Source organism: Rosa rugosa, chromosome 6 (genome assembly GCF_958449725.1).
Source record: "Rosa rugosa chromosome 6, drRosRugo1.1, whole genome shotgun sequence".
Lineage (NCBI taxonomy): Eukaryota > Viridiplantae > Streptophyta > Magnoliopsida > Rosales > Rosaceae > Rosa > Rosa rugosa.
Window position 1 is genome coordinate 2,581,990 of NC_084825.1, and position 24,135 is coordinate 2,606,124.

A 24,135-nucleotide genomic window follows, 5' to 3' on the forward strand; every position below is an offset into this window, starting at 1 on the left:
ATAAAGTTTGCCCTAACCTCAAATCCAACCACTCACAACACATGCATGTAATTACAAATACAAGCCATAAGCATCAAATTAAAGAGAGAATTAATGAACGGAAAAAGGAAGAACTACCCATGGGTTTGACTCATGGTAGAGTCAAACCGAGATCTCAAGGCTCCTACCTAGCTCTCAAAGATGTCAAATGATGAGAGAATTGCTTCAAGGTATGAGATTCTTGATTTTTACAACCCAAAACACCATACACATCCACAAAACTCAAGAACAAGCAAGAACAAAGGCTTAGATTTGTGAAAGCAAGTGTTGTGATTGATTTAGATGAGAAATGATTAGACGAAACAGTTGATAAAGTAATCTGGGGTTCACATCCAAAACTAATTGGCAATGGATGGAGTGACCTAAACCCTTAGCAAGGTCTCATTTTTCATTTTTCCTATGTGAGATGTATATAATCTCAACACGTCCCCACACGTGTGGCAAAATTTTCAAGCCGTATACGTGGACAACTTTGGGTGACGTGAAGCATGTGTGGCCATGAGGCATGCACACGTGGGTAACCTGCTCTGATACCATGATAAAGTAATCTGGGGTTCACATCCAAAATCAATTGGCAATGAATGAAGTGATCCAAACTCTTATAAACCCATTAGCAAAGTCCCATTTTTCCCATGTGGGATGTATATATTCTCAACAACTATAATGACATGTATAACGAAGGAACTAAAAAACTAATAAATAGAAGAAGCAAATGAAATAAATTAGCAGCCGCCAGCCGGATTTGAAGGGTAACTAGGCCATGAGATCAAACCAATGATGGTAACTTGGACTGAGATTGCACGAACAGATGGTGATGGTGGTGGTGGCATTCATGAAATTAACTGTTCTTTTCACGAGCAAAATCTACACGCAGGTTCTTTTGATCCAATCTCTGGGCGTTGATCCTTATCTTGTTGTCAAGAACCATCTTACTTATATTCATTAAGATCTGTAAGTAGGAGGCTTAGGCCACCCGCCTACTAATCAAAGAGGCTGAGAGTAAATCGGTATTATTATTAGTGAAAGAGAGCAGAGTGCGTTCAGCGCAATTGAAGTAGGGAATTCCGATTCACGTCCGGGCCAGCGGTTTCTCTAAAGAGATTGAAATTAGATTTCAGTGACGGAGGCTTCTAATAAGTAAGATGTCCTCTTTTTCTTTTTAAATTTGGATCAAGTCCAGGCTAGGGTTTCGTTCTTTTGATGCTTCAAATTTTTTTTTTTTTTTGGTTGTCGTTGAACATCTATTTCAGCTTCGGACTCTCAATTAGGGGCAGGATGTCAAGCAGGGGCAAGGTTTCGAATCTTAAAGGAAAGGTTTGTGATTATATCTGACTATATGTAATAAGGATCACCCTTCAGTACTTAGTAACTGATGCAATGATTGCCGCAGATTATTAAATGCCAAGACGAAACGCTGCAGCTATTGCAGGAGAAACAGATGTGGTCTGAATTGGACAGAAGCTGACCTGAGAAGACAAAAACTATGCAATTCGATCCAACCATCTAAATTTGAAAAGGAACTCGAGGATCTGAAGAAGGCCTTGAAGAATGAGGAGGAGAATGAATCCGTGGTAAGACTTATCCTTGTTGCAGACTGTGGCATGTTCTCTTCATAGTTTCAATGTATGATATGTTGATTTTAGAGTTCTGTTTGTGTTCTACTTTAGTCACTCTAGCAGCAATCTCTCTTGTTAAAGTTGCTTTTGTTGAACCGACAAAGGTGGCCGACACACCCCGAAAAGCTGGCTTAAATCATGTCTTATATTAGGGATATTGTTTTTTGTAATAGTAGAGTTTTGTAGATGTATATATGCTCTGTTCGTAGAGATCAAATACAACATGATATTCCCTCAACATTCTTGTTCTTTCTGATATGGTATCAGAGCAGAGATCCAATTTGGAATCTGCTGTGTTTTTTCTTTTGTATTTTGGGTTCTTTTGATTAATACAGATCGGGTTCTTTTGAGTACCCGGTTTTTCTCAAGAAGAGCACAAAGCCCTCACTGGACACCTTCCTGACTGCAGCAGCGCGCCTCCTCAGTCCGCACAGCAGCGCATCAGCAGCCCAGGCTTCTCATCGCACCGGCTTCTCATCGCACCAGCTGACTAGGCGTTCATATCAAGATCACCTCCCACCAGCTGCGTCACCGACTCGAGGTCGCCGGATCGAACGGCGGAGAAGAAGGACTGGTGGGTCAAGAGCCGCACCGACTTGGAGTCCATTGTGAGTTGAAAAGGCTCACTCTTTTCGACCTGGTTTCATCAAAGACTTGAGAAATGAGGTGGTGTGACCGGTGAAGATGATGATCAAGTAGTGGACTTATTCAACCCGTGTGTCTACAAAGTTCAAACCTGAATTTATTTATTCAAAAAAAAAAAAAAAAAAAAAAAAAAAAAAAAAGAAGAAGAAGATGGTGGATTTGATCATAAGTGACCCTCAGGCTACAGGAGCTACATCTACATCTACATCTGTGGCTCGTGAAGTTGTGATTGTTCAAAATGTAACAGATAACTCAAGCTTTGGCGTCAAGCTTGATGGCACAAATTATCAGTTATGGCACAAACTTATGAAGATCCACATTCAAGGAATTGGAAAGTGGAGTTATGTTATTGGTAGCACTGCAAGACCTGCTGCAGGACCAAAAGCTGATGAATGGGACACGGCAAATACTAACGTGATGGGAATTCTTCTAAAAGCAATGACTCCAGAGGTAATGCAGTTATTTGCTAATTTTGATTCTCCCAGAGCAATTTGGGACTCTGTTGCTGCTACTTATTATGATGGAAGTGACTTTGCCCGTGTTCATGAATTAAATGTCAAAGCTTTCAAAATAACTCAAAGTGGACAGCCTGTTGCAACATTTTATGCAAATTTGAAGACAATCTGGCAGGAGCTTGATCAGAGAAATCCTAATCCTATGACTTGTGAAGCAGACATCACTACTTACAGGAGTGAGCAAGATAAGATGCGTGTTCATGTCTTTCTTGCTGGTCTCGATCCTCATTTCGAAGGGGCAAAGAATGAGTTATTGCGTCTTGCAACTCCTCCAACGTTGGAGCAAGCCTTTGCTTATATTCGAAAAGATGAAGCCAACAAAGTTGCTGCCAAGGGTCTTCATACTGACATTTCAGTTTTAGCAGTCCAGGCTAGATCACCTCAATCTTTGTCTCCTCAGTATGGGAGTTCATCTCATGTTCCATCTCTAAGTCACTATCGACCTCAGAGTCAGGTGTACCAACAGAATAAGAATTATAGCCGAGGGCTGGCTCCGGTTAATAACCAAATGACTTGCAACTATTGTAAGGAAGTTGGTCATTTCAAGAATGAATGCCCTAAGCTGCGAAGGTTTAATTCTAACAATTCCGGTTGGAGAGGAGGAAGTAATACTGGAGGAAGTAGAGGTCAGAGAGGCAAAGCAGCAATCCAAATGGTGCCAGAACCTGATTTCTATGGTGTCGAAGGGCAAGACCTCTCTAAGGGTAATGTTTCCTTGACTAAGGAAACTCGAGGTAAAATTGGTATTGCTTTACATATTTCTGATTTTACTGGTAGTGATACATGGATAATTGATTCTGGTGCGTCCGATCATATGACCTACGACAAGTCTTTCTTTGTGTCTATGTCATCTCCTTCTATATCTCATGTCTCTAATGCAAATGGTGTGTCTTTTCCGGTCTTAGGTATTGGGTCTATTCAAGTTACACCATCCATTGTTTTACATGATGTCCTTTATGTGCCCTCGTTGTCTCATCATCTGTTATCTGTATCTCAATTGAATTCACAGAATAAGTGCTCAGTAACCTTTTATCCAATGTATGTTGTTTTTCAGAATCTATGCAATCGGGTGATCATGGGCAAGGGAGACCTGAGGGGGAGACTGTTTCATTTGGATTGCATGTACGCAGGACAAACACAAGAACCAGAACAACCTTTAGCCCTGACATCGAGTTCTGATCGACTGAGTGAGTTATGGTTGTGGCACAGGCGTTTGGGTCACCCATCTTTTGGAGTTATGAAGAAGTCCATGCCTTCGTTATTTTTGGGAATAAGTGATTCTAGCTTGCATTGTGAAACTTGTGCTTTGGCTAAGAGTCATAGGTCTAGTTATCCTTCGAGCTTTCATTCTAGTACTATGCCTTTTGAGTTAATTCATTCAGACGTGTGGGGTCCTTCTAAACATTCTACCCTTTCTGGAATGCGATATTTTGTGTTATTCATCGATGACTTTACCCGATTATCTTGGGTGGTTCTACTTAAGTCCAAAGATTCTGTCTTCTCTGCCTTTACAGCATTTCATAGTCTTGTTCGTACTCAATATGATGCTCATGTTAAGGTTTTTCGTTCTGATAATGGGGGTGAGTTTATTAATCATTCTTTTCATGAATATTTCCAACACCATGGCATAATCCATCAAACTTCCTGTCCACAGACACCAGAGCAAAATGGGGTGTCTGAACGGAAAAATCGTCACCTTTTGGATATGGCTCGATCTCTTTTGCTTAGTGCTAACATGCCTAAGTACCTTTGGGGAGAAGCTGTTTTGTGTGCTTCTCATCTTATCAATCGCCTTCCATCTGCTCCTCTTCAAGGTTGTGTTCCACTTGAGGTCTTGTCTAACTATGTTTCTATCCCATCATCTAATACCCTTCCTGCTCGTGTTTTTGGTTGTGTTGCCTATGTTCATTTGTATAAAAATCAAAGGACAAAATTGGATGCTAGAGCCCTTAAGTGTGTGTTTGTTGGGTATGGGTCTCATCAGAAAGGTTACAAATGTTATCACCCTCAATCCCAGAAGTTTTATGTTACCATGGATGTTACTTTCAGTGAAGATGTTTGTTATTTCTTGCCTCCTGTGACTCCTAGTAAGGGGGAGAAGTCTTGTTATTATGAAGATTTGTCTAATAGGCAAAATGAGTGTCTGGCATATGAGTTCTCAGAGTTGGAGGACCCATCGTCTAATATTGAGAAGGAAAATAGGGAAAACAGGGGTTCATCCAGAGAAGAAGCTTTGAGCAATGTATTACCAACTGGTCAACCGGATCAGTCTGACCAGTCGGCTGGGGAGACAATTTTTGATCAAGTGGAGGATGATGTTCTGCCGTCTTCAGATGGTGTTTTAGACAATTCTTCAGTCTCTCCCTCCTCTTCAGCGGTCTCACCTGCTCAATCATCACCCGAGGTATGTCCCAATCCTTCCTTGTCTAAAAGTCCTTTTGTGTCAGGTAGTGTTCCTACCAAAACCTTACCCAGTCGTTCAACCCGTGGTCAACCTCCGAAACACTATGAACCTACTCTAAGTGCTAAGACTAAATACCCTGTTGCTAATTATGTGTCGACCCATAGGTTATCTAAACCATATGTAGCCTTTGTGAATCAATTATCTTCTGTGTCTCTTCCTAGTAAAGTACAGGATGCCATGAAGGATGAGAAGTGGATGAAAGCAATGACAGCTGAGATGGATGCTCTTGAGAAGAATTGCACGTGGGAGTTGGTGTCATTACCACCAGGGAAGAAGACAGTTGGTTGTCGGTGGGTGTATACAGTGAAACATAATTCGGATGGTTCAGTGGATCGGTACAAGGCGAGATTAGTGGCTAAAGGTTATACTCAGAAGTATGGAGTGGATTATGATGAGACATTTGCACCAGTGGCCAAAATTAACACAATTCGGGTACTTCTCTCATTAGCTGCTAATCTTGATTGGCCTTTGCAACAGTTTGATGTTAAGAATGCATTCTTGCATGGTGATCTGCATGAAGAAGTTTATATGGATTTGCCTCCTGGATATGGTACTTCCACTGGAGAACAGGTGGTGTGCAAATTGAAGAAGTCGCTTTACGGCTTGAAGCAGTCTCCCAGAGCTTGGTTTGGCCGGTTCACAAAGTTCATGAAGAAAATTGGGTATCGACAGAGCAATTCAGATCATACCTTGTTTCTTAAACATCGGTGTGGTAAAGTGACTGCCTTGATTATTTATGTTGATGACATGGTTGTGACAGGTGATGACATTGAGGAAATTCAAAGGTTACAATGTCAATTGTCCTCTGAATTTGAGATGAAAGATTTGGGTAATTTGAAATATTTCTTGGGAATTGAAGTTGCTCGTGGCAAGGATTGTATTGTGTTGAGTCAGAGAAAGTATGTCCTAGACTTGCTGGCAGAAACAGGTATGCTTGATTGTAAACCGGCTGCTACTCCTATCGAGCAGAACCATCGGTTAGCAGAGTATATAGATCAAGTACCTACAAATAAAGGGAGATACCAGAGGTTAGTTGGACGGTTGATTTATTTATCCCACACTAGACCAGATTTAGCTTATGCAGTTAGTGTGGTGAGTCAGTTTATGCATAATCCCAGTGAAGCCCATATGGATGCTGTATTTCGTATTTTGCAGTATTTAAAGTCTGCTCCAGGGAAGGGATTATTTTTTTTCAAAATACAGTCACTTGGATGTTTCCGGATATACAGATGCAGACTGGGCAGGTAATATTACAGATCGCAGGTCTACTTCGGGCTACTTCACATTTGTGGGTGGTAATTTGGTTACTTGGAAGAGCAAGAAACAAAAGGTGGTGGCTCGCTCCAGTGCAGAAGCAGAATATAGAGGAATGGCCCGAGGACTTTGTGAGATGTTGTGGTTGAGAAATTTGTTAAGAGATTTGGGGTTCATACAAAAAAAGGCTATGCCGCTTTATTGTGATAATAAGGCTGCAATTGAAATTGCTCATAATCCAGTTCAGCATGATCGTACGAAACATGTAGAGGTAGATCGACACTTCATTAAAGAGAAGCTGGATGCACAGGTCATTTTGTTTCCCTTCGTTCCTACTGAAGAGCAATTGGCGGATATTCTTACAAAGGCTTTATCGAGTAAAGCCTTTTATGACTCACTTGACAAGTTGGGCATCCGTGATCTGTATGCACCAACTTGAGGGGGAGTGTTGAACCGACAAAGGTGGCCGACACACCCCGAAAAGCTGGCTTAAATCATGTCTTATATTAGGGATATTGTTTTTTGTAATAGTAGAGTTTTGTAGATGTATATATGCTCTGTTCGTAGAGATCAAATACAACATGATATTCCCTCAACATTCTTGTTCTTTCTGATAGCTTTAGGGATTCTTTAAACATCTATTATATGCAACGGTGTGTTTGAATTGAAAACCAGCATTCGTAAGGCTAATCTTTGACACTTTGTTTGCAGATAAAAGAGATTTTTGACCGTAGGCAAGTTAGCTATGCTGAATATAAGAAATCTATGGATTTACAGCTGATAAAAATTGAGCGAAACTTAGTTGAGCTAGAGGAGATCGTGTCTGATGAGTCAGGAGTCAATGAACTGTGCAAAAGACGCATAGAGATGGAGAAGAGACTAAAAAATCTTGTCTTCTGTGCGGCTATGTATTCTACTCTCGAATCGAAGGAGTCTAGTGGTATCTCCCTTCTCAAAGAAGCTAAGGTGATATATTGTAGCAATATCATTTGTAAAGATTAAGTTCACGAGTCTGTAAAAGCTGTCTTTCCTCTCTCTTTCATTGCACATGCTTCTTCTTTTTCTTTTTTTTTCAAGAACGGAAAGTTGGTTCTGGAATGTGGCATAGCTGACTTTCTTATTTTTATTGGTGAAGCTTGATCATCCTGTTGGACAGAATGGACAGAAAATGCGAAGAAGGCGAGTCTCGATAGGACCCTTTGCTTGATATAAAATATTGAAGACCTGTTTGGAGCATGTTGGCTGTGTAGTGTACTAGGAACCATGCAGATATCAGAGTTTTGTTTACTCGTTTTCTTTTACATTTAGAATTTTAGTTGTCTCTTATGTTTTTGCCGCATTGCTAGATGTTCAAACTGTTCTTATTTTATCTCTACCCTTTTGACACTGCTGCGAGCAAATAAGGATTTTACCTCAAACCTCATGCTATTATCTCTTCCTCAAGATTTTGACAAGCTTCACATTATGAAAAATTCCCAGTCCAAGAGACTCGCACTAGGAAGAAACCAGCAAGCTAAGCAAAGCAATTGAAACTCTTATGGTATAATCCAGAATTACACAACAAACAATTGAACAACTTAATTGGGTGCCTATGAAACACCATTCAAGAAGCTTAGATCGTCATCAGGTTGAAGATGAAGAGAGAAATAAAGAGGAAGGCTTTTGATCTGCTAGGCCACTCCCTCTGGAGGAGAAACGTCAAGGGTCTATTATTTTACTTGAGCAGAAACTGTTTACCCTGCCAACTTGATAAATAGATCTAATTTTACTTGATTTTAAATTTGAGCAGATCTAATTTTAACATAAAGAGCTTTTCTTTATTTGAAAACTGTTTACCCTGCCAACTTGATAAATAGATTACAAGGAACGGTCACATGCAAAGACACACATAATTAACCCAGAACTATCAGTAACAAAGCTTAACTCAGTTCAATACTAATTAATGTGAATATTAAAGGGTTCTGCTTTTGTACAGTAGTGATTTTATATTTATAATAATTTTGAATGCATTTATAGTTTTATACATTATCTTCCTTGAAAGGCTTTTACATGGTTTGCACTATGTCTTCAAGACTTCAACTGTCTTCAACTCCTCGCACAACGTATTAAAAATAGCATCAATCCAAATAGTTGCCAAACGAAATTTAAAATCAGCTGAAATGAATAATATACATGCAGTGTTCATGCAACTAAACCTTGTCAATAAGAATAAGATATAAATAACTTATGTCTACAAGAGAGACTTCAAAATTTCTAGACAATTATTACCTGAAAAGCAAGATGGTAATTTGAAACCCCAGACACGAGCAAGAAGTCCATCATCGTCAATCCAGTCCCTAAATAACCACAATTACCGAGAAACAAATATCTCCTGAACATGTGCTATTCACATACAAAATTCATACAGGGAGACGGGGAGAGAGAGAGAGAGAGAGAGGCAAATTCAAGAAGAGTATCCTCGGATATAATTCAATTTATTCCGCATACATAATTAAGAAACATAAGGCCAACCAAGAACACCAATCCCTCCACCCTCCAGTACTTCTATGTACAATCAGGGTAAACAAACTAAAAGTCCTAAATTTTGATGTTATGACTTATGAGAAAGTTCAACGTTCTAAATGTCCTCCTTGTGTTCTCTTCCATCTAGAGTCAACATACTCCAAATAGGTCCTCATCCTTTTATGTTATGATGAAGTCCCAAAGCTTCTTTCCTATTGATGTTCAGACTCGTTGTCCACTCTTCCTCCTACAGGATGTTTACGCTTCACCAGTAAAAGAAAAGGCACATCAAAAGTCAGCTATGCCACTTTCAAAAACCAACTTCTCAGTTCTTGAAAAAACCAAAAACATGTACAATGAGAAAGAGAGAAACAGCAGATATGCAAGAATGTCTTCAAAAATAAATAATGATACAACAGTGATTGTGCACAAAATATATCACCTTAGGATCTCTGTTGGTAGAGCTTCTGTTACAGATAAGAGAAGTATTGGACTTCGTCTCTTTTCCTTTGAAGAAGTTAAAAAAATTTGATATTGCAGCAGAAATTGGAGCCATGAAATCAACCCCGGCAAACATCTGTTTCTGAGCAGAACTCGGTTGTAGAACAAATCAACAAAATGCACATACTTTTTTAACATTTTACAATCATCATCGTCACTCTTGAGTGTTTTAATGTATGCATCATAGTGGACTCGGAGGCAAGGCTTCACATCATCAGTGATTTTTGAATTTTTCCGACAAGTCTCAAGAAAAGTAATTAAATTGTCCCATTTCTCATCTATCTTTGACTGTAGCGTGTCCAGATTATCTCTCTCTGCTTGTGACCACTTAATTTTCTTTTCTAATTCAGCATGCAATCTATCAAACCTGTCACTGGCATTGGCTGTTTGTGCTCCCTTATAATGGAATTCACGATCTCGGTTAGCATTAAATTCATCCAATGCCTTCTTGACCTGACAAAAAAAGCATCAAACCAGAAACTTAAATAAAACTTTGAGACATTGAAGCATATTTACCATCAGAAATTGCAGGTGGGAATGACTAAACTAGCATGTCGACAGTAATATATACATTTATCAGCCTACATATGAAGTATGGAGCTGCCAAATCATATTGAGATCTACCAAATAGGTTACCTGACGTACACTCTGCCTCTTGGCCTGAAAGGCCTCCTTGAGTGGCTTATTTTTTTCTTCAAATTCAGTAGTCGCACGCGAATTCGCTTCTATTTCAACTCTGAGTTCTTCTTGTAGTTCGTTTATTTTCCGCTCCTTGATCGTCCATATCTCTCTCTCTCTTTCAAGAGCTGCTTCCTTAGGAGTCGGCATTCAGAAAGCTGACAGATTTTGCAGTACCACCGGTCAATGCATAATAATAACGATATCTAGCTAATAGTAATATTAGAGAATACATGAGCAAAATAGTGCAAACCTTCTCTTTGAGCTTCAAAACCTTTTCGTCGTCCATGGTGCCTGCCTCAATTGACATCCTTCCCCTATTTTCAACAAAACCCTAACTAAAACCCTAGATGGGGAGGAAGGGGAGAGTTTCATATATTCTTTATCCTAAAAACTAATTTAAAATATTAGCTGGCTTCCATAGCATAGTGGCAGTGCGTTCGCTTCGTAAGCGAAAGGTCGCGAGTTCGATCCTCGCTGGGAGCTAGTTCCATCTATCTTCTATTTTTTACAGCAGTTCTTTATTATTATTATCCTTTGTCTCTGGACTAAACCTAAACAAACTTTTTAAGCGAACACTATAAAATGTAGTATTGAATTTATATAGGTTGATGCGTCCTTGTGCACAAGAAATTTGACAATTTTTGATCCCAGCATTAGTGAGGTATGCTTCACCTCTTATAGTCTCATTATGCTGCAGGTTTAGAATCTGCATTAATTCTTGAGAGGAGTTTGTATTGGACTATAGACGAGCCTAGCTCCACTTTCATTGTTTGGTCCTTTCTTTTTATATAATGCTTCCTGATAGATTGTCCAGATCGAGTCAAGTGTTTGAGGAATCACTTATGGCGTGACATACTTGTGAAATGGAAATTTGGAAAATGATCCATACAATTCTTCCTCCAGGAAATGGATATATAGCATCAGCATGGCCATAGGGCTTTAGAACAACTGGTGTAGTACTAGTTCATACGTAATGAGTGTGCAATATGGCATGTGAAATTTGGTTTTATATGATCCGATCCTTAAGGGATACTGAATTAACCCGAGTTCTCTAGAACAATGGAGTTCTGTGTTTTCGTTGAGTTCTTCCATATGTATTTGGCAGTTAGGTAGAATCTGTTTTTGGTGTTCTATCTAATACTGAGTAATACAATGATATTATTTATGATAAGACTAAGTTTTCTTCAGTTTCATTTTTTTTTTTTTAGTTTCTTCATTATGATAAGGTGGTTGATGCATGTTGGGAGATAGAGGGTTTTGTAGTTGTTCTTCATGTTCTACGCTTTTGGGTGAACGTTGTAGTGATCTGCGCAAAGCAGAGGGGGACAAGTGTGGGTAAAGATTGAGAGAGAGAGAGCAGAGTGCGTTCAGCGCAATTAAATTTGGTGCCAGCGGTTTCTCTAAAGAGATTGAAATCAGCTTCTAAGAAGATATCCTCTTTTTCGTTTTTAATTTGTGGTTTGAATTGGAATTTGGATCGAGTTTAGGCTAGAGTTTCGTTCTTTTGATGTCGTTAACTGTTTTTGGTGCTCAAATAGGTAGGGGCAGGATGTAATACCCCGAAAAATCCAAATTAAATTCCGTTGTTTTTTAGAAATGATTTCACGATAGTGGGAGCGAGTACGAGGCTTGGAGAAGTGGTGGAATTAGTTTGAACGATTTTATTTCGAAATCGTACGTATTTAGGAGCGTCTCAAAAAATTGACTTTTTATACGTATGGAATTTCGGAAAACTTCCTTCATGAAAGTTGTAGAGCTCGTCGATACGATCTCGTGCATATGTGGAACGTAATATTCGGAGTTCGTATGATTAAGTTATGAATATTTGAAAATTGGGAATTTTCTATAAATAGGAAAAATATCTGATTTTTTTCATTAAGGACGAAAAAAAATCTGATTTTTGCGGAATAGTCCCCCCCCTCTCTCTCTCTCTCGCGCAAAACCCTCCCACCCTTGCCGACCCGCCGACCCGACCCGACGCCAGCGGCGCCGTCGCTCGTCCTCCGGCCACGACCCGGCCCTCCCCGAGGTCGCCTCGAGCCGTCCAGCCGCTCCCTGCCACCGCCTTGCCCCGCCGCTGCCCCCAGATGGAGATCGAAGACACCCCAGCCATGCAAACCCGACCCGGCCGGAAATCCCCGATTCCGGCGTTGCATGGGCCGATCGTTCCCATTTTCGTGATCTCCTCTTCCCCCTGATCATCCCCATGTAAGCCTTTCATCACGATTTTGTGTATAGAACGCTAGATCATGGTTTGACTTTTTCGACGTCCCTGATTTAATCTGAAATCTGATCGGACGCACAGGATTAATCCGACTTCCAAGCTTGATCTAGGACGATCTAGGCCAAACCAGACTTAGCTCCAGGTATGGAAGTCGATCACCCTTTCATTTTGAACCAGTTTGTAGTTGGTCACTTTGCCATCTGAGGTGGTTGACCGGCGTTGACCGCCGCGTTGACCGCCCACTGACCACCGCTTGTGGCAGCGCATTTGACCATATTTTGAATTTTTATTATCTAGGCTATGTTCTACGCATCCATACGAGCGTTTTGATATATTACAAGGTTAGGTTAGAAAAAGTTGATAAATAGTGGATTTACGTTTTTACGTTACTATTTAACGTTTTTACGTTTTATCTTAAGTTTACGATCTGCGAAGATCTGACCATCGGTTTTACTTCAAATTTAGATATGTTGATCGTATGACTGTCCCGATGACTTTGTGTGGTCATGGGCGAAGATCCGACCGTTGGATCTTCGTATAATTGTGAAATAGTGATTCGGAAGGCGATTCGTGAGAATCTAACCGTCGGATTTTCGTATAATTTTGTGAAGATGTTAGTAAGGACGATTCAAGAAGATCTGACCGTTGGATCTTCATTATAATTTTGGAGGATGATCCTAAGGGCGATCCGTGAGGATCTGACCGTTGGATCATCATTAAATTAAGATTCGACCGTCGGATCATCATATAATTAGAATCCGACCGTTGGATTTCAGTATATGTGTGGTTTATGAGTAATTTACTAAGTCAAGATAGTATCTGATTAGGTGATTGACGAATCGAGTTGGTGGACGATTCAGATGGATATGTGGCTTTTAGAAGACGCAGCTGGAATTGGAGGTGAGTAAACCTCACGTGGTTCATATTACGAACCCAATATATTTAATTGCTTTATTTTGCAATCATATGAACTATTGTTGGTGTATTAGACATTCCTGTGTGAATGTCTGTATATATATTATTACGTGAAATAATATGTATTGTTGGAGTTGTGTTGAGTTTATTGTTGAGAAACAATATATTGTGAGGGGTATTGAGTTTATTGTTGAGAAACAATATATTGTGAGGGGTATTGAGTTTATTGTTGTGAAACAATATATTGTGAGGGGTATTGAGTTTATTGTTGAGAAACAATATATTGTGAGGGGTATTGAGTTTATTGTTGTGAAACAATATATTGAGAGAGATGTTGAGTTTTATTGTTGAGGAACAATAAATTGTTGTGATCTGTGGAGATCAATAGGTCACGGGGTGACCATGGCATACTATCAGCGAACCACGCTCTCGCGCCGGGTAGGTGGAACTGAATAGTATTATATCGTGAACCACGCTCTCGCGCCGGGTAGGTGGAAACGATCAGTTAGAGCTCTAGTCTGTCTGCCAAATATTGAGTGACCTTATGGGGGAAATTGAGAGTAACTCATAAGTGTCTATATATATATATATATGAGAGTGAGAAAGTAACGTGGGTTTGTGGTGGTCTTGTAATTTAATAAATCAACAGTTCTTTCTTGTTTACTCATACTAGCTGTCAAAAGCTTACCGGGTTTTGTGTTGTTGCAACTCCCGGTACACTATTCCAATTGTGTAGCGGGTAATCCTACAGGACAAGAGAACCAGGACGGTGATCGTGCGGTTAGAGCAATTGTTAGAGTTTTACAGCAATTGTACGTTGTGAGGTGTGTTATGCTCATTTGAGCTTTACAATATTGCTTGTGAGAGTGAATTGTAATAATGAACTCGAAGTTTCGAGATTTGGATTTTGTAATTGTAATTATTCATGTTTCGGATTTGAATTTATTATTCAAAATTCGGGGCGTGACAGTTTGGTATCAGAGCGTAAGGTACATATTTGGTGATAATCAGTACCTCCCGAGTGATGGCCCGTCTGCAGCGGATCCCCATCATATACTCTTCGGTACTGGTATAATCATTGGGTATGTCTTAGTATGGGGTCTAGACAACGTGTAAGTCCGTAGGACGGTAGAGTTGTCTACTAAGTTCGTATTAGAATAAGTTTAGTTTCCGCGAGTTGTGATCTTCGAGGAATAGGAACCTCTGGATTTAACTCTGATGAGTCGGTGAGGTAGAGGTCGAGTCTGATGTAGGGACAGGATCTTTCTATGGAGACAGTTGAGGATGAGGTGGAGGCATTAGAGGTTGAGTTGCCTAGTCTACCTGTAGTTGATGTGATGGATGTTATTCTTGGGTTGAAATGGTGAAAGAGATTGAGACCCTAGGAATAGTTGAAAAGAGAATTGATCTCACCAACTCAAGATGATAGGAGTGTGAGAGATTATGAGACAGAATTCTCAAGACTATATTGGTGTACGAGTGTAGTGATGTAATATGGGAGATACTTATGTTACCTTTAATAAGGGTAGTATGTTAAGTGATCATGGCATAGGTTGACTTTGTAAGTGAAGTGGTGGAGTTTGTGTAGCTTCTTTGAGTTATAACCTTTGAGGAATGGGAACCTTTGGATTAAACTCTGGTGGAGTTATTGAGGATGGTTTCCACGAAAAACAGTATCCTTATGTGCATTGTAGTCGTTGGTTGTTGGGGTCATGGTGTTTGACCAATGCTTGTATCTAAAGTCGTTACGAGTATTTGACTAGTAGTTGTGATACTTTCCATTAGTTGGATATGCAGATGTTTTGAGTTGAAGAATACTTAGCAGTTATTGGTTGCTTAGTGATGGAATTGTGTTATAATGGAGCATTCATTCATGCACAGTTGTTTGGTGTTTAGGATAGCTACTATATATTAGCTAAATGTCGGGGTGTGGTTTGAGGTCTGCGGATGGTATTGGAAATTATTGTGGAGTGCTGCTTCACTGACTATTGTTGAGTAGTAATGCATAATTTGTTGTTACTATGATGGATTTTGTGTATGGTTGACTTATGGAAAGATTGATATGACCTCGTGATAGGATTGACTGTGAAGAGACATTGTGTTGATGTATGAGCTTAGGTAATAACGTTGTTTTCAACTCTAGGAGTGCTAGTGTTGTATAACTAATTTATGAGACCAGATACTGTTGTGAGGACAGATTATGGATTATGACGTGGTTAGTGTGAAGTGCTATAATCACAGAATTTTGACCCACTAGATGTTGACTTACCACCAAATGAGCAGTGAGGTGATTTGTGGGTGAGATACTGAGTGTTGTACCATTATCGATTAGTAGATGCTAAGATGGTACATATTGCTTGTTGAAGCAATTGATAGATGGAATGATCGAGATTTTTTTTTAGAGTTGTAAGTGTAACTCTAAAGATGTGGGTTTTTCCTAGCTAACTCAGGAAGTGTTTAGCTTTATTAATCCCTAATTCTAGCGACGAAATTATTGTGTTTGGTTTGACTCAGAGGATACTAGCTTGACCTCTGTGTGACTAAATTGATTGCTAGGTTTTGAGTGATTGTTTTTATTGCATCATTATGAAAGATGTGTGCAGTAGAGTTGTTTATGGTTTTGAAAATAGTATTGGGTGACCAAGGTTCGATCCTTGGTGTTGTTGTTGGTTAAACAAAAAGAAAAGAAAACATGCACACCATCTTATTGATTTTACATTACAAAAAAAAAAAAAAAAAAAAAAAAAAAGGAAAACGAGGACTATGCTATACTAAGCCTAGTCAGCAGCTCCAGATGGATTGAGGCTGAGCTCAAGAGAAACGTTTGAGCCACTGTGGTAACCGCCTGAGCCACCAGAATAGTAACCAAAAGCGCTACCTTCCTCGGAAGTAGCCTTCAGGTTACCAAAGACGTCCTCGCCGTGCACGGGGAACAGAGGAAGAGTTTGAACCTCCTGGTGATCTCCTCCTCGTTGTTGCAGGGATGTTTGTCCTCCTGTTGTGCCAAAAGAGTTGTACTGGTATTAGTGTTGAAGTGTGAGGAAGAATATGAAACAAAATTTAAATCAAGAAATCCTTCATTACCAGTAGAATAGGTGGAACCAAAGTTGAGATCAATGGATCTACCATCATCAGTAGAACTAGTGGACCCAAAATTGATGTCAATGGATCCACCAGCCGGCCCAAAATTGATGTCGATGGATCCACCAGCACCAGTAGAACCAGTGGACCCAAAATTGAGATCGATGGATCCACCAGTACCAAGAGAACTAGTTCCCATGGGCACTGGAGCAGCCTGATTACACCTATTCATCTGCTTCTCTCGAGCCCTGACGTTCTGGAACCAAAAGTAAATGTTCTTACCCTCAACATGTCCATACTGGTTCAGCTGGAGGCAGATCTCGTGAATGTGCTCTGTAGATGGGCACTTAAATCCCTTGACGTAGTAAAGATCCTTGAGGATTCTTATTTGTTCTGGAGTAGGAATCCATCTGGTACGGCTTCGCCAGAAATCCATGTTGGCACTACTTCCAGCTGCTTGGGTGTTTCCTCCCTCCTCTGTTGGTTGCTGTTGTTGTGGTTCCATTTGTTGCGGGGTTTGGAGCTCCATTAGTTGCAGAGTTCGTGGCTCTTGGGTCATGAGGTGAGAGGATGTGAATATCGAGGAATACATGGTTTAGTGTTTGAGGGAGATTTTGTTAGAAGGATTGGAGTTGTTGAACTGGTGATTGGAGATCTGAGATTCTCAGAGGAAAGATGAAATCGAATCTTCAAATGGGAGAGAAGATCAGAAGAGAAGGATTGAAATTGATGAAGAAAGGATTTGAGTTTCGAGAGGAAGGCTGCAGAGTTTGAGAGAGAATGGCTGGGGAAAATTTCTTTTCTTTGGTGTGAACAGTTTTTCTCCAGGATGCACCTATTTATAGAACGAGGTGAGCAGATCTCCACCGTTGGATGGACGATCTCTGAGATTCAATCTACGCGTTGGATTAAAGTCATCCGAAAACCCGGAAAAGTTGTTGGCGCGTGGAGAGCGTGTAAGGGGACAGGCCGAACCTCGAGACGCTGTGGCAGACAGCTTTAGCCGAAAGTGATTTGCTTTCCGTAAATCACGGAAGAGACGTGTCGTGGCACGTGGAGTGTACCGACAGTTTGTTGTTATTCTATCGCTTATGATAGAATAAATAAAAGAAGTTGCATGGATAGTAACGAGAGCAGCTGGTGCTCTAGTGGTTGAAGAGCAAGGCTCTTGTACAAGAGGTCAGAGGTTCGAACCTTGCCTCTCGTTTTTTTTTATTATGTTCGCTTATGACATAATAAGTATAACATTGGTACACATTATATTAAGCACAGCTTGTGCTCCAGTGGTTGGGGAAAAAAGGTTTCGTGCGGCAGGTTGAGGTTTCGAACCTTGCCTTCCCCGTTATTTTATTTATGTCGCTTATGACATAATAAATATAACACGTGAGCATATATTAATGAAGGCAACTCTTGCTTCAGTGGTTGGGAGCAAAACCTTCGTGTTCGAGGTCGGGAGTTCGAACCTTACCTCTTACAAATATTTTTGGATCTCGTATATGCTTGATATACGGACGTATATACGGTCTGTACGGTATGCATACGTATATACAGTTGTACGGTATGCATACGTATATACGGTCTGTACGGTATGCATACGTATATACGGTATGTACAATTTCATACCGTAGCCGAGCTGGAAGTTGGTGGGCCGATTGGTAGGCCCAAATAGTAAGCTCAAATAGTAAGCCCAATTGTTCGGCCCGATTTGTAGGCCCAATTGTTCGGCCCGAATGGTAGGCCCAAATAGTAAGCCCAAATGTTAAGCCCAATCGTTCGGCCCGAATAGTAAGCCCAAATGTTAAACCCAAATTGGTTTGGGCCGGTTCGAAATTTGGATGGTTCGGTTTCTTCGGCCCAAATGGCCAGCCCTAATGCTTAGCCCAAGGATTGAGCAAGCCCAAGTCATCATCGCTGGGTGACATATTTTATTGGCGTGCTTTTGGGGATGAATTGTTTTGAGTGATGCATCTCTATTGTTGTGTAGAATAGTGCATGCTTAAGTTTTACTATAGAGATTTACCGTGATGCTAATTGAGTAGCAAAATGCTTTGTGGGAATGTTTACTGTGCTTGTATGCCAGTACAGAGTGATGATCTAAGTGAAGATCTATGTGATGATCTATGTGAGGATCTATGAGATGATCCATGTGACGATTTTGTGTATGTGATGTGGAGTGTTGTTGAGCAGTTGTTTTGTGAATTTACATTGTGATGAAAGGATTTAGTGGCCATAGGAATGTATTTTTATACAAGGGGCTGTGGCTTTGTAGATTTCTACAGATTTGGAAAAGATGGAGATTCTATGGTTAGGTCAACCTTAATCGAGAGGAATTGACTTACGCTCAAATTTCGGGACGAAATTTCTTTAAGGAGGGTAGAATGTAATACCCCGAAAAATCCAAATTAAATTCCGTTGTTTTTTAGAAATGATTTCACGATAGTGGGAGCGAGTACGAGGCTTGGAGAAGTGGTGGAATTAGTTTGAACGATTTTATTTCGAAATCGTACGTATTTAGGAGCGTCTCAAAAAATTGACTTTTTATACGTATGGAATTTCGGAAAACTTCCTTCATGAAAGTTGTAGAGCTCGTCGATACGATCTCGTGCATATGTGGAACGTAATATTCGGAGTTCGTATGATTAAGTTATGAATATTTGAAAATTGGGAATTTTCTATAAATAGGAAAAATATCTGATTTTTTTCATTAAGGACGAAAAAAAATCTGATTTTTGCGGAATAGTCCCCCCCCCTCTCTCTCTCTCTCGCGCAAAACCCTCCCACCCTTGCCGACCCGCCGACCCGACCCGACGCCAGCGGCGCCGTCGCTCGTCCTCCGGCCACGACCCGGCCCTCCCCGAGGTCGCCTCGAGCCGTCCAGCCGCTCCCTGCCACCGCCTTGCCCCGCCGCTGCCCCCAGATGGAGATCGAAGACACCCCAGCCATGCAAACCCGACCCGGCCGGAAATCCCCGATTCCGGCGTTGCATGGGCCGATCGTTCCCATTTTCGTGATCTCCTCTTCCCCCTGATCATCCCCATGTAAGCCTTTCATCACGATTTTGTGTATAGAACGCTAGATCATGGTTTGACTTTTTCGACGTCCCTGATTTAATCTGAAATCTGATCGGACGCACAGGATTAATCCGACTTCCAAGCTTGATCTAGGACGATCTAGGCCAAACCAGACTTAGCTCCAGGTATGGAAGTCGATCACCCTTTCATTTTGAACCAGTTTGTAGTTGGTCACTTTGCCATCTGAGGTGGTTGACCGGCGTTGACCGCCGCGTTGACCGCCCACTGACCACCGCTTGTGGCAGCGCATTTGACCATATTTTGAATTTTTATTATCTAGGCTATGTTCTACGCATCCATACGAGCGTTTTGATATATTACAAGGTTAGGTTAGAAAAAGTTGATAAATAGTGGATTTACGTTTTTACGTTACTATTTAACGTTTTTACGTTTTATCTTAAGTTTACGATCTGCGAAGATCTGACCATCGGTTTTACTTCAAATTTAGATATGTTGATCGTATGACTGTCCCGATGACTTTGTGTGGTCATGGGCGAAGATCCGACCGTTGGATCTTCGTATAATTGTGAAATAGTGATTCGGAAGGCGATTCGTGAGAATCTAACCGTCGGATTTTCGTATAATTTTGTGAAGATGTTAGTAAGGACGATTCAAGAAGATCTGACCGTTGGATCTTCATTATAATTTTGGAGGATGATCCTAAGGGCGATCCGTGAGGATCTGACCGTTGGATCATCATTAAATTAAGATTCGACCGTCGGATCATCATATAATTAGAATCCGACCGTTGGATTTCAGTATATGTGTGGTTTATGAGTAATTTACTAAGTCAAGATAGTATCTGATTAGGTGATTGACGAATCGAGTTGGTGGACGATTCAGATGGATATGTGGCTTTTAGAAGACGCAGCTGGAATTGGAGGTGAGTAAACCTCACGTGGTTCATATTACGAACCCAATATATTTAATTGCTTTATTTTGCAATCATATGAACTATTGTTGGTGTATTAGACATTCCTGTGTGAATGTCTGTATATATATTATTACGTGAAATAATATGTATTGTTGGAGTTGTGTTGAGTTTATTGTTGAGAAACAATATATTGTGAGGGGTATTGAGTTTATTGTTGAGAAACAATATATTGTGAGGGGTATTGAGTTTATTGTTGTGAAACAATATATTGTGAGGGGTATTGAGTTTATTGTTGAGAAACAATATATTGTGAGGGGTATTGAGTTTATTGTTGTGAAACAATATATTGAGAGAGATGTTGAGTTTTATTGTTGAGGAACAATAAATTGTTGTGATCTGTGGAGATCAATAGGTCACGGGGTGACCATGGCATACTATCAGCGAACCACGCTCTCGCGCCGGGTAGGTGGAACTGAATAGTATTATATCGTGAACCACGCTCTCGCGCCGGGTAGGTGGAAACGATCAGTTAGAGCTCTAGTCTGTCTGCCAAATATTGAGTGACCTTATGGGGGAAATTGAGAGTAACTCATAAGTGTCTATATATATATATATGAGAGTGAGAAAGTAACGTGGGTTTGTGGTGGTCTTGTAATTTAATAAATCAACAGTTCTTTCTTGTTTACTCATACTAGCTGTCAAAAGCTTACCGGGTTTTGTGTTGTTGCAACTCCCGGTACACTATTCCAATTGTGTAGCGGGTAATCCTACAGGACAGGAGAACCAGGACGGTGATCGTGCGGTTAGAGCAATTGTTAGAGTTTTACAGCAATTGTACGTTGTGAGGTGTGTTATGCTCATTTGAGCTTTACAATATTGCTTGTGAGAGTGAATTGTAATAATGAACTCGAAGTTTCGAGATTTGGATTTTGTAATTGTAATTATTCATGTTTCGGATTTGAATTTATTATTCAAAATTCGGGGCGTGACACAGGATGTCAAGCAAGAACGAAGAGGTTTCAAAGCTTAAAAACAAGGTTTATGATTATATCTGATTATATGTAATAACTATCACCCTTGAGTACGTACTTAGTAAACTATCACCCTTGAGTACGTACTTAGTAACTGATGCAATGCTTGCGGCAGATTATTGAATGCCAAGAGGAAATGTTGCAGCTATTGCAGGAGAAACAGTGGTGGCCTGACAAATCTAAACTTATGGAACGGACAAAAGAAAGAGTTGTAGCTGATCAGAAGACATTCGGTCCAAACATCTGAATTTGAAAAGGAACTCAACGATCTGAACAATGCCTTGAAACGTGAGGAGAAGTCGACTTCCTTGTTTCAGATTCCTAGTTTCAATGTATGATATATGTTGATATATGAGAATTGTTTTTGTGTTCTACTTTAGTCACTCTATCAGCAATCTCTCACGCTAAATTTGCTTTAGGGATTCTTTAAACATATACATATATGTTTCGGTGTGTTTGAAATGAAAACCAGCATTTTTAAGGCTAACTTTGAAGCTTTGTTTGCAGCTAAAAGATATTTTTGACACGATGCAAGCTGAGCATGATGAATATAGGAAAGCCAAGGAAAAACAGCTGACAGAAGTAGAGTGTTCGTTAGATACTGTAGAGAAGAGATTGTCCGCTAGAAAATCGCGTAGAGATGGAGAAGAGACTAGAAAATCTTAATGTTTTCTGTGAGGCTGTGTATTCTACTCTCAAATCGAAGGAGTGTCTAGCTGCGTCTCTCTTGTCAAAGAATCTCAGGTGATATATTGTAGCAATATCATTTGTAAGGATTAAGTTCAAGTTCATGAGTCTGTAAAATCTGTCTTTACTCTCCTTCTCATTGCACGTGCATGCTTCTTGTTTTTTTCAAGAACGAGAAGTTGGTTCTTAAATGTGGCGTAGCTGACTTTCTTATTTTTATTGGTGAAGCTTGATCATCCTGGTGGACAGAATGGACAGAAAACGCGAAAAAGACGAGGTTCGAAGAAGTCTAGATAGGAACCTTTGCCAAACAATAGAAATTGCAATTAATGGAATTTTAAATTGATGGAGTTAAAAATTCCATCATTTATAAATTTCTACGGATTTCATAATTTTCTCATCCAAACGCACTTTTGTAGAAAATTGAAGTGAAGAATTCAGACAATCAATTCCTTCCTTTTTTTTTTCCACAGAGAAATTTTAATTTCCACGTTCAGAATGTAATACCCCGAAAAATCCAAATTAATTTCCGTGGATTTTTAGAAATGATTTCACAATAGTGGGAGCGAGTACGAGGCTCTGAGAAGTTGTGGAATTAGTTCGAACGATTAATTTTCGAAAACGTACGTTATTTAGGGGCACGCGAAAATCGACTTTTTATACGTATGGAATTTGGGAAAACTTCCTTCATGAAAGTTGTAGAGCTCGTCGACACGATCGCGTGCATATATGGAACGCAAAAATCGGAGTTCGTATGAATTAGTTATGATTTTTTGAAAAAGTTTCCAATTTAGTATAAAGCTTCCATTTTGGAAATTTCCAAAAATAAAAACAGATTTTTCCAAAATTGGAAAATCGGCTGCGATTTTAGTTCCCCGCCGGAAATCGCCTCCAAAACTTCGATCGACGATTTCTTCCTCCTCCGGCCACCGATCCTCACCAAACTTCTTCCATTGGCTTCGTATGGTCCTTGCGCACCTGTCTGTGGCAGCCTTTCACGGCGGCGCGGCCTGTAGCGGCGGCGGCAAGCCCGGTCCGATTTAAGCTCGATTTTGGTCAACGCCGGTTTTCTCCTAGCTCCGGCCACCAAAACTTCCGATCCTTGGCTCCATGAACTCCCCTCAACCTGCTGATCATCATACTAGGAGGATTGCACCTAGAGTGACCGGTTTCACGTTCGTCGGAGCTCGGTAAGTTTTCAATCCGAAACGAAAATCTTTCGATCGGTATATCTCGAGCTGTAGTGCATCGTTTTGATTGATTCTTTTTCCAGTGGGTTCCCCTTGATGTTATTAACAACTCTCTAGAAGGCATCGAGGCCTGAAATTGAAGCTTTGACGTCGAAATCGAGCCTTGCCGGATTCTGCAAAATTTTGGAATTTTTCCGACCACAGAAGCTTTCGATCGGTATATCTCGAGCTACAGACCATATTTTTCTGTGATTCTTGAACCAGTGAGTTCTTCTTGAGTTTCTTAACAACTCTTCAGAAGGAATCGAAGCCTTAAATTGACGTTTTTACGTCGAATTGGAGCTCGCCGTTTTCTGCAGTTTCTCGCCGGTTTCTGGAAAATTCCGGCCACCTTCATACTGTTCAAGGTAATTTTCGACCCCTTCCGGTCATTTTCAGACTTCGTGCTAGTTATGAAAGTTGTTAAGCATGATGAGAGGAAGAAGAGCAGCCCGGCCCCGACACCATTGGTGGTGGTTGGCGGCGGCTCTGCCACTAACTCCGGCGGCCCTTTCCGGCCACCTCCGGGGATCAAAAATATGGTTTCTGTACATTTTCAGATTCTATATTTCAATACGATCATTTCGATATATTATACGCAATTTTTGGATATCGTATGATTAAGTTATGAATTTTATGATCTGTGATCTGTGAAGATCGGACCGTCCGATGGACTTGTGGTTTTGTTATGTTGATCTTATGACTGTCCCAGTGGCTTTGTGTGGTCATGGGCGAAGATCCGACCGTTGGATCTTCGTATAATTGTGAAATAGTGATTCGGAAGGCGATTCGTGAGAATCTAACCG

At 40.4% G+C, this 24,135-nt stretch overlaps 1 protein-coding gene, 1 long non-coding RNA gene and 1 other non-coding gene across 4 annotated transcripts; all 3 read left to right on the forward strand.

Annotated features, from left to right (window-relative positions):
* Positions 1–823: 823 nt before the first annotated feature.
* Positions 824–22,406, forward strand: LOC133713689 (uncharacterized). 2 transcript variants are annotated; one of them, XR_009848196.1, is made up of 5 exons: positions 824–1,176; positions 1,290–1,353; positions 1,430–1,610; positions 7,245–7,499; positions 22,329–22,406. It is a non-coding gene; the product is annotated as an uncharacterized LOC133713689 (long non-coding RNA). The 2 variants fall into 2 exon arrangements; XR_009848197.1 differs by lacking the exon at positions 22,329–22,406 and adding an exon at positions 7,669–7,939.
* Positions 2,451–4,443, forward strand: LOC133714397 (uncharacterized). The gene is made up of 2 exons (XM_062140506.1): positions 2,451–3,549; positions 3,870–4,443. Exons 1-2 carry the CDS (start codon positions 2,451–2,453, stop codon positions 3,992–3,994), a joined length of 1,224 nt encoding a protein of 407 aa, XP_061996490.1. The 3' UTR covers positions 3,995–4,443.
* TRNAT-CGU (transfer RNA threonine (anticodon CGU)) lies at positions 10,629–10,700 on the forward strand. The gene has a single exon. It is a non-coding gene; the product is annotated as a tRNA-Thr (tRNA).
* Positions 22,407–24,135: the final 1,729 nt, after the last annotated feature.